Here is a 15,759-nt window from a genome sequence, read left to right as displayed (position 1 = left end):
TACATTCCTACATGGAAAATAAAATAAAATTAAGGGGTGAGACAGGAATGTAGTGGGGGGAGAAAGGGAGAGGTCAAATGGGGTAAATTATCTCACATAAAAGAGGCAAGAAAAAGCTTTTGCAGTGGAGGGGAAGAGGACAGAGGTGAGAGGGAATGAGCGAACCTTACTCCCATCAGATTTGGCTTAAGGAGGGAATAACATAACACGCTTAATTGGGTATGGAAATCTATCTTATCCTACAGGAAAGTAGGGGGGAAAGGGATAAGAGGGGGGATGATAGAAGGGAGGGCAGATTGGTGTGGGGGGGGGGGGTAATCAGAAGCAAACAGTTTTGAGGAGAGAGAATAGAATAAATGAGGGCCAGGATAGGATGAAGGGAAATATAGCTAGTCTTTCACAACATGACTGTTATGGAAGTGTTTTGCATAACTACACATGTATAACCTGTATCAAATTGCTTGTCTTCTCAATGTAGGTGGGTGGGGAGGGAGGAAGGGAGAGAATTTGGAACTCAGAGTTTTAAAAAACAAATGTTAAAAATTGTTTTTACATGCAACTGGGAAACAAGATATGCAGGCAATGGGATATAGAAATCTGTCTTTCTTTAGGAAAATAGAAGGGGAAGAATATGAGAGAAGAGGGGCTGAGGGGAAGGTGATAGAAGGGAAGGCAGATTGGGGGAATGGGTAATCAGAATGCACACCATCTTGGGGTTAAAGGGAGGGGAGTGATGGGGAGAAAATTTGGAACTCAAAATCTTGTGGAAGTCAACATTGAAAACTAAAAATAAACTTAAAAAAATTTAATTAAAAGAAAACCCAGAATCCTGCAATATATTGTTTGCAAGAAACACATTGAAGCAGAGAGATAGCCACAGAATAAAAAGTAAGGGGCTGGAGCAGAATCTGTTATGCCTCAGCCAAAGTTAAAAAAAAAAAAAAAAGCTAGGGTAGCAATCATGATCTCAGACAAAGCAAAAGCAAAAATAGATCTGATCAAGAGAGATGATAAAGGAAACTACATCTTGCTAAAAGGTGCTATAGAAAATGAGATAATATCAGTACTAAATATATGTGTACCAAATAATATAGCATCCAGATTTTTAAAGTTAAGTGAATTGCAGGAGGAAATAGACAGTAAAACTATACTAATGGAGACCTCAACATTCACCTCTCAGAGCTAGATAAATCTAACCACAAAATAAACAAGAATTAAGAAGATGAATAAAATTTTCAAAAAGATATGATAGACCTCTGGAGAAAACTAAGTCAGAGTAGAAAAGAATAGACCTTTTTCTCAGTGGTACATGGCACCTACACAAAAATTGACCATATATCAGGGCATAAAAACTTCACAATCAAATGCAGAAAGGCAGAAATATTAAATGCTTCTTTTTCAGATCATAATATAGTAAAAATAAATTCAAACAAGGGCCATGGCAAGATTAAAAATTAATTGAAAATTAAATAAAATAATCTTAAAGAACTAGTGGGTCAAAGAACAAATCATAGAAACAATTTCATTAATGAGAATAATGAGACAACATACTAAAATTTATGGGATACAGCTAAAGGAGCATTTAAGGGAAAATTTGAATCATGTCAATATTATATATGATGTACATCGTATATAATATTATATGTAATATATATTATTTTATATCAATAAAATAGTCTTTGAAAGAGCACATTGACGAATTGGGCATGCACCTAAAAAAAACCTAGAAAAATAACAATTTAAAAATCCTCAATTAAACACCAAATTGGAAATCCCAAATAACAAAAGAGAAATTAATAAAGTTGAAAGAAAACCATTGAACTCTAATATATGAAAAAGCCAATAAAACTAATAAACCATTGGTTAATTTGATTTTTAAAAAAAAAAAAAAACATCGTCAGTATCAAATATGAAAATGTGAATTCACCACCGATGAAAAGGAATTTAAAACCATTATTATGAGTTAATTTTACCAATTATATGCTAATCTCATAGTCTAGGTTAAATGGATGAATATTTATAAAAATATAAATTGCCCAGATTAACAGAAAAGGAAATAGAATACTTAGTAACCCCATCTTGGAAAAAGAAATTGAAGAAGCCTAAAAAAAATCTGCAGGCCCAGATGGATTCACAAGTGAATTCTACCAAACATTCAAAGAACAATTAATTTTTTTTCCATTAATTTGATTTTATTTTTTTAGATACCATCCCTTCATATTCAATTCACCCTTTGCCCTCTGTCTATATATATATACATACACACACACACCTACATATTTACATACCTAAACACACACATATGTATATATATATACACACACACATACATGTATATGCATATTCCTTTCAGCTACTCTGATACTGAGGTCTCATGAATCATACACATCATCTTTCCATGTAGGAATGTAAACAAAACAGTTCAACTTTAGTAAGTCCCTCATGATTTCTCTTTCTTGTTTACCTTTTCATGCTTCTCTTGATTCTTGTGTTTGAAAGTCAGATTTTCTATTCAGCTCTGGTCTTTTCGCTGAGAAAGCTTGAAAGTCCTCTATTTTGTTGAAAATCCATATTTTGCCTTGGAGCATGATACTCAGTTTTGCTGGGTAGGTGATTCTTGGTTTTAATCCTAGCTCCATTGACCTCCAGAATATCGTATTCCAAGCCCTATGGTCCCTTATTGTGGAAGCTGCTAGATCCTGTACTATCCTGATTGTTTTTCTACAATACTCAAATTGTTTCTTTCTTGCTGCTTGCAGTATTTTCTCCTTGACCTGGGAGCTCTGGAATTTGGCGACAATATTCCTAGGAGTTTTCCTTTTGGGATCTTTTTGAGGAGGCGATCTGTGGATTCTTTCAGTTTCTATTTTGCCCTGTGGCTCTAGAATCAGGGCAGTTCTCCTTGATAATTTCTTGAAAGATGATATCTAGGCTCTTTTTGTGATCATAGCTTTCAGGTAGTCCAATAATTTTTAAATTATCTCTCCTGGATCTATTTTCCAGGTCAGTGGTTTTTCCAATGAGATATTTGACATTGTCTTCCATTTTTTCATTCCTTTGGTTCTGTTTTATAATATCTTGATTTCTCATCAAGTCACTAGCTTCCACTTGCTCCAATGTAATTTTTAAGGTAGTATTTTCTTCAGTGGTCTTTTGGAGCTCCTTTTCCGTTTGGCTAATTCTGCCTTTCAAGGCATCCTTCTCCTCATTGGCTTTTTGGAGCTCTTTTGCCATTTGAGTTAGTCTATTTTTTAAGGTGTTGTTTTCTCCAACATTTTTTTCAGTATTTTTTGGGTCTCCTTTAGCAAGTCATTGACTTGTTTTTCATGGTTTTCTCGCATCCTTCTCATTTCTCTTCCCAATTTTTCCTCTACTTCTCTAACTTGCTTTTCCAAATCCTTTTTGAGCTCTTCCATGGCCTGGGACCAGTTCATGTTTTTCTTGGAGGCTTTTGAAGTAGGCTCTTTGACTTTGTTAACTTTTTCTGGCTGTATATTTTGGTCTTCTTTGTCACCAAAGAAAGATTCCAAAGTCTGAGACTGAATCTGATTGTGTTTTTGCTGCCTGGCCATATTCCCAGCCAACTTACTTGACCCTTGAGTTTTTCAGCAGGGTATGAGTGCTTTTAGAGTAAAGAGTACTTTGTTCCAAGCTTGAGGGGATGCACCCTTGGTTTCAGAGATATTTCTATACAGCCAGCTCTGCTACACCAGCACTCCTCCTTCCCCAAGAACCGCCAGCCCGGACCTGACCGAAAATCTTCTGCAGGCTCTCCACTCCTGCTCTGATCCACCACTTAATTCCTCCCACCAGGTGGGCCTGGGGCTGGAAGCAACTGCATCTCTAGTTCTGTAGCTGCACCACCCCCACCCCCGCTGCCCCAGACGGTGGCCGAACCTCTTTTGCCTCTGTCCCAGCAGCTTTTCCCACTAACCTTCTATGTCATCTTTGATGTTTGTGGGTTGAGAAGTCTGGTAACTGCCACAGCTCACTGATTCAGGGCGCTAGGGCCTGTTTCGCCTGGCTCCTGCTCTGGTTGGTCCTGCTGCCACCCACACTGGGCTCTGCTCCAGCTCCATGCACAATAGACTCCACCCAGCAACTATCCAGGCTGTCCTGGGCTGGAGCCCTGCTTCCCTCTGCTATTTCGTAGGTTCTGCAGTTGTTCTCCACTGTCCCTGGTGTTTGTGGGTTGAGAAGTCTGGCAACTGCCACAGCTCACTGATTCAGGGCTCTAGGGACTGCTCCGCCTGGCTCGTGGTCTGGTTGGTCTGCGCAGCCCACGCTGAGCTCCGCTCCCCTCTGGGCTCTGCTCTCCTCCGCTCTGTGTGCAATAGACCTCATCCAGCAACCATCTAGGCTGTCCTGGGCTGGATCCCTGCTTCCCTCTGCTATTTTGTGGGTTCTGCAGTTCTAGAATTTGTTCAGAGCCATTCTTTATAGGTTTTTGGAGGGACCTGGCAGGGAACTTACGCAAGTCCCTGCTTTCCAGCCACTATCTTGGTTTCCAGAACAATTAATTTTAATACTATATAAACTATTTGGAAAAGTAAGCGGAGTCCTACCAAATTCCTTTTATGACACAAATATGGTGCTAATACTTAAATCAGAAAGAGCTAAAACAAAGAAAATTATAAATCTATTTCTCTAATGAATATTGATGCAAAACTAAAATGCTAGGAAGGAGATTCCAGCAACATATCATAAAGATCATACACTATGACGAGTGGGATTTATATCAGGAATGGAAGGCTGGTTCAGTATTAGGAAAACTATCAACATAATTGATCATATCAATAACAAAACAAGAAAAATTTTATGATTATCTCAATAGATGCAGAAAAAGTCTTTGACAAAATATAATACTCATTTCTGTTTAAAAACACTAGAGATCAGAGGAATAAATAGAGCTTTCCTTAAAATGGTAAGTAATATTTATCTAAAACTATCAGCAAGTATTATCTGTAAAGAGGATAAACAAGAAGCCTTCCCAGTAAGATCAGGGATGAAGAACGGATGCCCATTATCCCCACTGTTATTTAGTGTTACACTAGAAATGTTAGCTATAACAAAAAGAGAAGAAAAAGAAATCAAAAGAATTAGAATAGAAACAAAACTCTCAGTCTTTGCTGATAATGTAATGGCATACTTAGAGAGTAAACTAAAAAATTAGGTAAAATAATTAACAACTTTAGCAGAGTGGTAGGCTATAAAATGAACCCACATAAATCATCAGCATTTTTATATATTATCAACAGAGCCCAGCTCCAGGAGGTAAAAAAAAAAAAAATCCATTTAAAATAATTGTAGACAGTTTAAAATATTTGGGAGTCTGACTGCCAAGAGAACAACACAATTACAAAATACTTTTAACACAAAGTCAGATCTAAACAATTGGAAAAATATCAATTGCTGATGGGTAGGCCAAGCCAACATAATAAAAATGACAATTCTACCTAAATTAATTTACATATCCAATGCCATACTAATCAGACTACAAAAAAATCATTTTATAAAGCTGGGAAAAATAATAACAGGATTTATCTGGAAGAGCAAAAGGTCAAGAATGTCAAGGGAATTGATGGGAAATGTGTGGAGGAAGATATTAGATCTGAAACTGTATTATAAAGCGGTAATTTTCAAAACAGTCTGGTGCTGGCTAAAAAATGTTTCACTGGTAGACCAATGAAATAGATTAGCTACACAATACACCGTAGCAAATGGCCAGAGTTATCTAGTGTTTGATAAACCCAAAGACCCAGGCTTTTGGAATGAGAACTCACTGTTTGACAAAAACTGCTGGAAAAACTAGAAAGCATCATGGCAGAAACTACACATAGACCATAGTCCTAATATTGAACCAGCCTTCCATTCCTGATATAGACCAACATCTTACACTGTATGCCAAGATACGGTTAAAATGGATATGTGATTTAGACGCTAAAGAAGCAATTTTTGACCAGGTAAGAGATTGAGAGCATTACAAGATGTAAAATGGATAATTTTGATTATATTAAATTAAAAACATTTCCACAAATAGAATCAATGCAACCAAGATTAGAAGGAAAGCAGAAAGCTGGGAAATAATTTTTATAGCAGATAGCTCTAGTAAAGGCCTTATTTCTCAAATATATAGAGAACGGAGTCAAATTTATAAGAATACAAGTCATTATTCTATTGATAAATGGTCAAATGCTGTAAACGGGTTTACAGGCAAAGAAATCAGTTATTTATAGTCATATGAAAAAATAAATATTAATTAAAGAAATGCAAATTAAAACAACTTTGAGGTACTACTTCACACCTGTCAGATTCCCCAATAGTGCCTTCCTCCCCAAACCACCTTACATTTTAACTGTTTTCAAATTTATGTGTATTTATTCTATATATACACTTATTTATGTACTTCCACATTAGAATGTGTGTTCCTTGAGAATGGGGATTATTTTATCTTTTGTATTTGTGTCACATCTAGTAAAGTCTGGCACATAGTAGGTGCTTTACAAATGCTTACTGATTGATAGCTGGTATGAGGAAGCAGTGTTCATTTGCACTTCTCTCACTTATATGGAGTACTTTTTCATATAGTTGCTGATAGTTTGTAGTCTTTCTTTTCAAAACTATTACTTTCCTTTGCATACCTAGTAAGGAATGACTCTTGTGTTAATTCCATATATATATGCATATGTACATATGTATTATAGATATATTTTTGATAACAGACTTCAATATTCAATAAATCTTTATTGCAAAGATTTTTTTCTTAGGTGATAGTTTCCTTTATTCTAGCTACATGGATTGTGTTTGTTCAAAAGATGTTTGATTTTGTGTAGTTGAAAATGTGGAGGTTTTTTTGGAATTGCTTTCATTTCATTTGATTTAGCAATCTTCATTTAGTTGTAGTCCTGAAAGGTAATTCATTCCACTCTCTAAGTTTTTGCGAAGTTGTTACTCAGTTGTTTTAGTTGTGTCCCACTCTTTGTTACCTCATTTGGGGTTTTACTGGCAGACACTCAAGTGGTTCGCCTTTTCCTTCTCCAGCTCATTTTACAAATGAGGAACTGAGGCAAACAGGGTTAAGTGACATACCCAGGGTCACACAGCTAGTAAGTGCCTGAAGTCAGATTTGAACTTCAAGATGAGTCTTCTTGACTCCATACACAGCACTATCTACTGCACCATCTAACTGCCCCTTTGTGAAGTAACCTTTTCTATTTATATTGGGTATCCATTTGGAACTTAACTCAGCAAGTGGTATAAGATATTGCTCCAAACCTACCCCCCCCCCCCGCCCATTCTTGATTAGTGAGTTTTTCCCCTTGCTCCCCCTTCCCACCCTCGCAGTTTATCTTCTTGGATTCATCAAACATGGGGCAGCTGAGTTCAGTTATTTATTTGATTTTTGATTTTCTAGACTAGTAGTGTCAGGCTCAAATAAAAGCATGGACAAATAAACATGCATAAGGATCCCTGCAGGCACACATCAACTTTGAAAATCACATATTAACATTGTGTTTACTTTTATTTTTATTTTGTTAAATTTTTCTCAATTACATTTTAATCTGGTTCTTCTGCATTGAGGAGTGTTGCAGGCTACAGGCAGTATGTTTGACATCTCTGATCTAGACTGCTTTTTTTTTTAAACAAGTTCCAAGTAGTTTTAATGTGTATTGATTTTTAATGTAGTTTGAATTGTAGAAGTTGTATGCTCTCCTTTATTCCTACTTTCCGAAATTGTTTTCCTTGAGATTTATTGTCCTTGAGAATCTCTTGCTCCTCCAAATGCATTGTATTATGTTTTTTTCCCTGCTTTTAAAGTAACCTTTGTGTAGTTTGATATATAGCATTACATCTGTAAATTATTTTAGGTGCCATCATCATTCTAATTTTAGTGGCATGTTCTAACCAAGGGAAATTAACATCCTTGTAATTATTTAAGTCTTCCTTCATTTCTCTAGGAAAAATGGAGAAATTGTGTTTTCTTAATAACTTAAATTCATTTTATTTTTGAAGTTGGCTTTAAGAAAACAATCTAGATAGCATCTTTTTTGTTTTTTGTGCTCCAAGCACTTTTTAAAAAATAACTTTCATTTTTATTTCACATTCATTCCCAATTAAATCCTACACTCACCCCTCAACTCAGTAGATCTTCTCTTGTAACAAAAAAATTTCAAAATAGTCTTGGGAAAATCAACTTAATCTCCGTGGCTTCAGAAAAATTAGGAAGTTGTACTAGATAGCCTCTGAGTACCCTTCCAGCTCTAGATTGATGATTCTATGGACAGTTCAGTAGAACCAAGCAATACTTTGACCACATTAAATAGTATACAGTATTCTACACATTGCTCACATTGACTGTAACCATCTTTTTGTCGTCTTTGCCAACTGGCTTAGTGTGAAATGAAATCTGGATATTTGCTTGCATTTTTCTTACTAGTAACTTGGAATGTTGTTTTATGTGGTGGCTAATAGTTTAAAATTCCCATTTTGAGAGCTCTTTGTTCCAAATACAATGGCCTTTTCTCAATCCTCATCCTTCTTGATCTTCCTGTAATGTTTGACACCATTAATCACCTCCTGGATGTTCTTCCTCAGTAGGTTTTCCTGATACTGGTCACTGCAACTTCTATCTGTCCAATCGTTCTTTCTGAGTCACCTTTGCTGGTTCTTCATCTGTCAAGTCCACTAAGCTCATATATCCCCCAAGATTCTGCTGGGCCTTCTTCTCCCTCTGTTGTTTTACTTGGTGTTCTCATCGATTCCCATGGATTCAATTACCATCTTTGTGCAAATGACTCCCAAACCTACACATCCAGTCCTAGCCTGCCTTTTGGATGTGTCAGATTATTAGTATTCAGCCATTTCAGATTCTGCATGTCCAAAACAAGGCTCGTTGTCACTCGCCTTCCTTTCTGGCCACCTTTCCTGTTACCATGCAGAGCATCACCATCCTCATTGTCACCCAGGCCATAAATCTTGGCATCATCCTTGACTCCTGACACACCTTACATAACCAATCTTGCCAAATCGTGTCATTTATGTCTTTACAACTTCTCTCATATATCTCCTTTCCACTCTAAACCACAACCCTAGTATCAGAGCCTCATCACCTTTCATCTGGACTATTGCAATAGCCTTCTAACTGGTTTATCTCCTGCAAGGCTCTCTCCACCATAATCTGTCCTCTACTTTGCCAAGATTTTTTTTTAAAAATAGGTAACCACGTCACCCTTCTGCTGCTCGGTAAGCTCCAGTGGCTCTATATTACCTCCAAGATCAAATATAAAGCTTTTCATAATCTGGTTCCTTCCCCCTTTTCCCATCTTCTTAGATTTTACTCCCCTCTACGAACTATGGTTCAGCTGCACTGTCCTCCTTGCAATTCCTTGGACATTATACACTATCTCCTATCTCTCAGTCTTCGTACTGGTTATTCTCCTTGCTTGGAGTGTTCTGCCCCTTCACTTCTACCTATTAGTTTCCCTGGCTTCCGCAAGTCTCAGCTCAAGTCCCATCTTCTGCAGGCTGTTCTCAGTCCTTGAAGCTGTTAAATTCTTTCCCCTCTAATATTCTACTTCCATCTACTCTATATCTCTTTTTTATGTACTTAGTTATTTACACAATTGTCTCCTCTATTTGAATGTTCCTTGAGGACAGGGACTGTTTTTGCCTTTCTTTGTATGTTTTTTGCTTAAGCACAGTACCTGGCACATAGTCTTGATAGACTGACCCCTAAATATTTTATGTATTTTTGTAGTAATTTTGAATGTAGTTTTTCTATCATTTCATCCTGTTATATAGAAATGCTAGTGGTTTTATGGGTTAATTTCGTATCCTAATTTTAAACCTTTACTAGAGCTATTAATTGACTTAATTTCTTTACTTGTTTCTTGGGGCTTTTTAAGTAAATGATAACTTGTCATTTGTAAATAACAATATTTTTTTTCTTCTTACTGCTGGTGTTTATGCTTTTAATTTCTTTCTGTGTTGTGAATTTCTTTTTCCATTGTGAACATTTATAAAATAATGTCAGCTTTTGGGGAAATTTGAGGAGCTTTTGCCTTGTCCCTGTAATTATGAGGGTAGCATTTTGTATATCTCCATTGCAGATAAAGCTAGCTTTTGATTTTAAATATATATATCCTATCATTTTATTTTTAAAAGGATACTTAAAAATGTTGGTAAGGAGTCAAAATTTACTTGGGTATATTACTTCATTCCTTAATGTTTCTGAATAAATGAGGCATTATATAAATTTTAACTTATTAAAATTAGAGTGGATCAGTTCTGTTAATAATGCTTTAGTAAAGATTTTTTTTATAAACATAGGTAACTATAAGTTTGGGTTAACTTAATGAAATTGCATTGAATTTTTATCACGTATTAAATAGTACATCTTGAATTTTAATAAGTCTGAAGTAAAATTTGGCTTAGAAACTAGATGAAAATGAGATAGATACCCTAATGAATGCATGTGATTTAGAAGGAAAAAAATGTGGTAACTTTTTATTGTTATGACTCTCCAGAAGAGAGTAACCTTGAGGAATTATGGGAAGCTTGCATGTTTTTGTTTCAAGAAGTAGAAAATAATCTTCAAGGCATATGAGCTTTTAACTTGAAATGTAAGGTTTTTATTTTTCATTTCTAGGTTAAATGCTTGATTCAACAGGAAGTCTGCACTATAAATTACAAAATATTTGACCATAAGCTAAAAGAACTAAATGAGCGAGTTGACAAGACCCAGTGCAGAAAAAGGCATGAAGCAATAGCTATTGAACTTCTTGTAAGTTTACTCCTGTGAAAAATGATATTGTGACCTCATTTTAATGTTCTCGTGAATCTCGTCTAGTCTATTTGAGTACTGGGGCTTGATGTTGAATTATTAGTACATTAGTGTGCATTTATCAAGGCACTTGTATGAAGCACAGGGAGTACAGACAAAAAGAAAAAAACATCTGTGCCTTTAAGGAGTTTACATTTCTAATGAGAGAGACAACATATCCCTAAATATGTATGTACAAGATACATACAAAGTAGATTGAAAAGAACATTAGAGAGGTGGGCATTAGCAGCTCAGGAGACTGGGACAGGCCTCCTTCAGTAGATGGCATTTGAGTTAATCTTAAAGGAAATACTCCAGGTATGGAGCATAGCATTTGCAAAGACGCAGAGCTGGGAAGTAGAGCATTGTGTTTAAGGAATGGCAAGAGGGTAATGTTTGTAAAGTGAAATAGTGCTTAAGACTGGAAAGATAGGAAGAAGCTAAGTTGTGAAGAGTTTTAAATGCCAAATAGAAAAGTTTGTATTTAAATACCAGAAGCAATAAGGAATAGCTAGAGTTTCTTGAAGGGGTTGGGGAGTGACATGGTCAGACCTATGTTTTAGAAAAATTACATTGGCATTTGAGTGGTGGCTAGATTGGAGTGGGGAGAAACATGAAGCATAGAGACCAATTTGGAGGCTTTTGCAGTAGGGGAGAGGTGATGAGGGCTTGAACTAGAGTGATGCCTGTGGGAATATAAGAGATGTATTTGAGAAATGTTGTGGGGGGTCGAAACAGGATTTGACAACTGACTAGATATATGAGGTGAGTGACGGTAAGTTGAGGATGAAACAAGGTTGCTAACCTAGATCAGGGCTTCTTAAACCTTTTCCACTTGAGATCTCTTTTCATGTTTCAGCAGCATTTGTTGGTATTAATGTGGCATGACGGCATTTGAGGTGCAAAGTACACATGCTGTGTGTTAGTGAAGTTGAGCAATGCAACACAAGCAAGCACTGCCAGAAACACCTTGGATTCATTACACACTTGATTTTTAATTAATTTTTAGTTGTTACATGTTCAGAAATCTTTTACTGTTGCCAAATTTTTCACAACCCCATTTGGGATTGTGACCCCACAGTTTAAGAAGCACTGACCTAGATGACAGAGGATAGTGGTGCCCTTGATAGTACTTTAGAAGTTCAGAAGAGGAGAGGGTTTGGGGTTTTGGATATATTGAGTTTGAGGTATCTGGATATCTACTTCAGTATGTCCAACAGGCAGTTGATAGTGTGAGACTGCAGCTCAGGAGAAAGACTAGGACTGGAGCTATGAGTCTGAGAATCATCAGCATAGTAGTGATAATCAAGCCCATGGGACTTGGTGATATCAACAAATGAGAGAATGTAGAGAGAAAAGAGGGGACCAGACAGAGCCTTGCAGTATTCGTGGTTAGTGGTCATGATGTGAATTAAAGCAGTAGAGTCTGAGGAGAGGTCAGACAAGGAAGAACCCCAAAAATCTACTGGAATAGGTAAGAGGGACTGGGATCTGTGGTGTATGTAGAAGGGTTGGTTTTGGCAAAGAGAAGGAATACTTCATCTGAGACTAGAGAGAAGGAGAAAATGCTAAGTTATAATGTCAAGAAGGAGCTCTTGGGTAAGGCATTCATTTTTTTTTTTTTTAGTGAAGAATGAGACAAGGTTCTTAGCTGTGCTGTTGGGGGAAGCTTACAGAGAGAAGAGACAGTTTAGAACAACTTTAGTGAGCTGTATAGAGAATTTTAAGGGAGAGTTAGAAGATTTCTTTGCTATGAGTGAGGGTCCAGTAGAGATAAGATCTAATACCCTTAGAGTGGACCCAGTCATCAGTTTTTCTAACTCGTTAGCAATAGATGGGTAGGAATATGAGGAGCAGATGACGGGATTAACCCATGCCAGGAGTTAGGCAAGGTGTGATCCGGAAGAAGACAAAGGGGGTGAGGGGTTTGAGAATAGAGGATAGTGTAGAGTTGAACTGATTCATGAGGGGGTCCACATTCGAAAGAGAGGAGAATGAAATCAGAGCAACAGAAGTGACCTGAGAAAGTACTGAAAGGTGGAGGGGTTAGAGGTGATTGTGAGGACTGACAGTAGGGTTAGAGGATTGTGAGGCATGGCTGGAGATGGTATCATAAAAGATTTTGATCAGATAAAGGAATTTTGGAGTTCTTCAACACGGAATTAGAATACTTGTGAATGATAGCAAGATAAAGAGGGTGTGAATCATCCTTGTAGGTAACTGAAGTGAAATGGATGGAGTAGGTCATTGGAGATAAATTGATTGAGGAATTCAGAAGTTGGAGTATTTGAGGTGAGGAGGTTCAGAGTTGAGTTGTCCAGAAAGAATTCAAGAGGCAAATATTTTCCTAGTCAAGAGAGCTTTATTGAAGCAAAAGTGGCAGGCTAGTCCTTAGGGAAAATAGCAGCTTGAGAAAAGACAGGGGCTTGCTTTTATACACAAGCTTTGGGCACTCAGCCAGGGGTAGGATATGCCCCTATGGGGTCAGTTAGCCACAAGGAAGGGGAGGCTGGAAGGGGAAGCAGGTATGCTGGGTACTTTGAAAACTTCAAGGATGTGGTCAAAAAGTAGGGAACTTAATTTGTAGCATTCAAGGATATGGTCACAAACCATAGGGGTTAGTCTCATACGCAGTTTTAGCCATTATATCAAGGTTTTCTTGTAAACAGGCTGAGCCTCCCGTTCCTGGGCAGATTTAGACAAGGCTCTCATTGTTGCCAGGCAGAAGTCAGCCTCATCAGAAGGAACATGAACGTATATGATGAAGTCACTTAGTATGAGAGGCAGGAGTTTGTGTGGTGATCCTGTCTTCATGTTCACTTTTCTGGTCTTCTGCAATAAAAAGTTGTAATATGTCAAAAATAGGATGAAACATAACCCAGAAGCACTGATCGTCTCCTCACTTGGATTTTTTTAAAAATATGTATTAGTAAAATCTAATGCCAAACTAAGAAACAGCTGTCAGTTCTGCTAGTTCAGTGATAACTTGAGTAGTCCCCATGTTGATTCAAAGGGCACATCACTATGACTTCTTGGCCCTTGATAAGAGTTTTGCAGCATACTTAAGGAAAAAATAAAGTAGCATTATTTTGCTTTTATTTTCTAGCTCATCTGCCCTGTTTTTGAGGGTTTAAAAATCATTATAGGTATCTCTTTTGCTTTCATTTGCATACTTAACATTAATTGGTAATTTAGCCCTGTTATATCTCTAGTACTTGGCTTATCAAACCTAGTTTGATGGTTTTATCTTCCATTCCTGAGTACCTGATCTGATCAACCTTACATGGAAAATGTCTCCACCAGTTCACATCAAAATTCTCTGAAGTAATTTCATTTCTTTAGGCATATGCTCTAGTTTTCAGAAAACAATTCCAACAAGTAGATCATCTTTCCTCGGCAAAAAAAAAAAAGTAAAAGATACTTAAGCTTTATTCAGTATTTCATTTTGGCACTTAATTATTTTCTTTTTTTTTCTTGTTAGAAAAAAATATCAAAACTCGATAGATGTATTAAAGCTGCATTAACAAGTCAAAGGATTGGATTAGAATCAAAAATACCAGCCCAAAATATGGCCTGTAAGGTATTGTATCATCTACAGATTATAATCAGTTACGGGTAGGTGATATATAACAGTTATGTAGATGATGTCAACATTTTAAAAGAAATGAAATCAGGACTAAAGGAACTCAGAAAGCTTAAAAGACATTTAACACGTTCAGGCTTTGTTTTCTGTCTTCTTCTTGTCAGGTTTTCATGTGACTCCGTGTCCCTGAAAAGGGACCCTGAGTGTACCTGGCTTGTAGGCATTACTTTTATTCATTTAGTAAAGGTACAAATAAATGTAAGTACAGGGTATCCCTAAAGTCTGGATACATAGGAAATCTCATTAACATTAACTGTTTCAGCAAAGACTGTTGTTCAGTGACTCCATTTTCTGGGGTATGCTAAAGGAAAAGGTGTACTCAATGAAAATCAGAGATGTAATACACTTGATTGAGTGCATAAACGCATAAAGAGTGAATGTGCTAAAACTGACAGCAATGGGGAGTTATTGCATTGAGTTCACTTCAGTCTTGCAAAGCACATCAACCTTTGTGTCACAAATGATGGAAATCATATTGAAGATGTTATTTGTTAATATTCCAATTAAATAAAATGTTGAAAATTTCATTCATTTCTTGAAAATATGAATTTTTGCCTATGTGTCCAGACTTTAGGAACACCTCGTATAATGAATATAAATCAGAATATTGTTCAGAAATTTGAGTTCAGAAATATATTAAGCCTTTCTTCAAGCCTGTTTTTTAAAACCTCATGCAGGCTACTTTTGTCGGTTCTTAGCTAAGTAAAAGTACACCTAAGATACTCAACAGTGCTTAAGTAATGTTTTTTTTAAACTTTGTATTTGTTGTTCTTACCTTTTGCCCAAATATGTGTTTGTATTATCTTCCTATTTAAACCCTCTTTTTCTGAATTTCAGTGTTTAACTTTAGGATCTAAGAGTTAGAAGATCCTAGAAAGTTACCACTTACCAGTAAGTCTCCTTAAAATTTAGAGACTAGAATCCTAGCATTATCATAGTACTTACCTGTGTGCTAACCCTATTGCCAAACAATTACTTGAAAAGTAGCTTCCGAATTAGAAATTATATTTCCCCTTCTCCTCCATCTCCTGTTTAGCAGGTCACAAATTCAAAGACTGTCATATTGAATAAGAATCAAGGGGCTGAGACAAGAAGCCCAAGTACGAAATTGACTCCTTTGAACAATAAATCATCCGAACCTTCAGAAATCTCTGCAAATGAAGCAAAGCAGAAGAATTTGACTTCGGATTGTGTTGAAGTTGTGTCTGAAAGGTAAGTGTCCCTACTTATTAAAAAAGTGTAGCTATATAAATTGATGTAGAATCATAAATGCATCCTTTTCCTTATTAAAGGG

General features: G+C 36.6%; 1 protein-coding gene across 3 annotated transcripts in view; it reads left to right on the top strand.

The window, feature by feature from the left end:
- ATF7IP2 (activating transcription factor 7 interacting protein 2) overlaps window positions 1-15,759 on the top strand; it is a 98,601-nt gene that overhangs the window by 48,121 nt on the left and 34,721 nt on the right. For all 3 annotated transcript variants that reach the window (XM_036738821.1, XM_036738822.1, XM_036738823.1), the window contains 3 exons: window positions 10,649-10,783; window positions 14,304-14,402; window positions 15,502-15,677. In XM_036738821.1, coding sequence (XP_036594716.1) covers window positions 10,649-10,783; window positions 14,304-14,402; window positions 15,502-15,677 — 410 coding nt within the window. The remainder of the gene's footprint in view (window positions 1-10,648; window positions 10,784-14,303; window positions 14,403-15,501; window positions 15,678-15,759) is intronic.

Source organism: Trichosurus vulpecula, chromosome 9 (assembly GCF_011100635.1).
Source record: "Trichosurus vulpecula isolate mTriVul1 chromosome 9, mTriVul1.pri, whole genome shotgun sequence".
In the NCBI taxonomy this organism is placed as follows: Eukaryota; Metazoa; Chordata; class Mammalia; order Diprotodontia; family Phalangeridae; genus Trichosurus; species Trichosurus vulpecula.
This window is presented reverse-complemented; position numbering and strand designations above follow the sequence as displayed.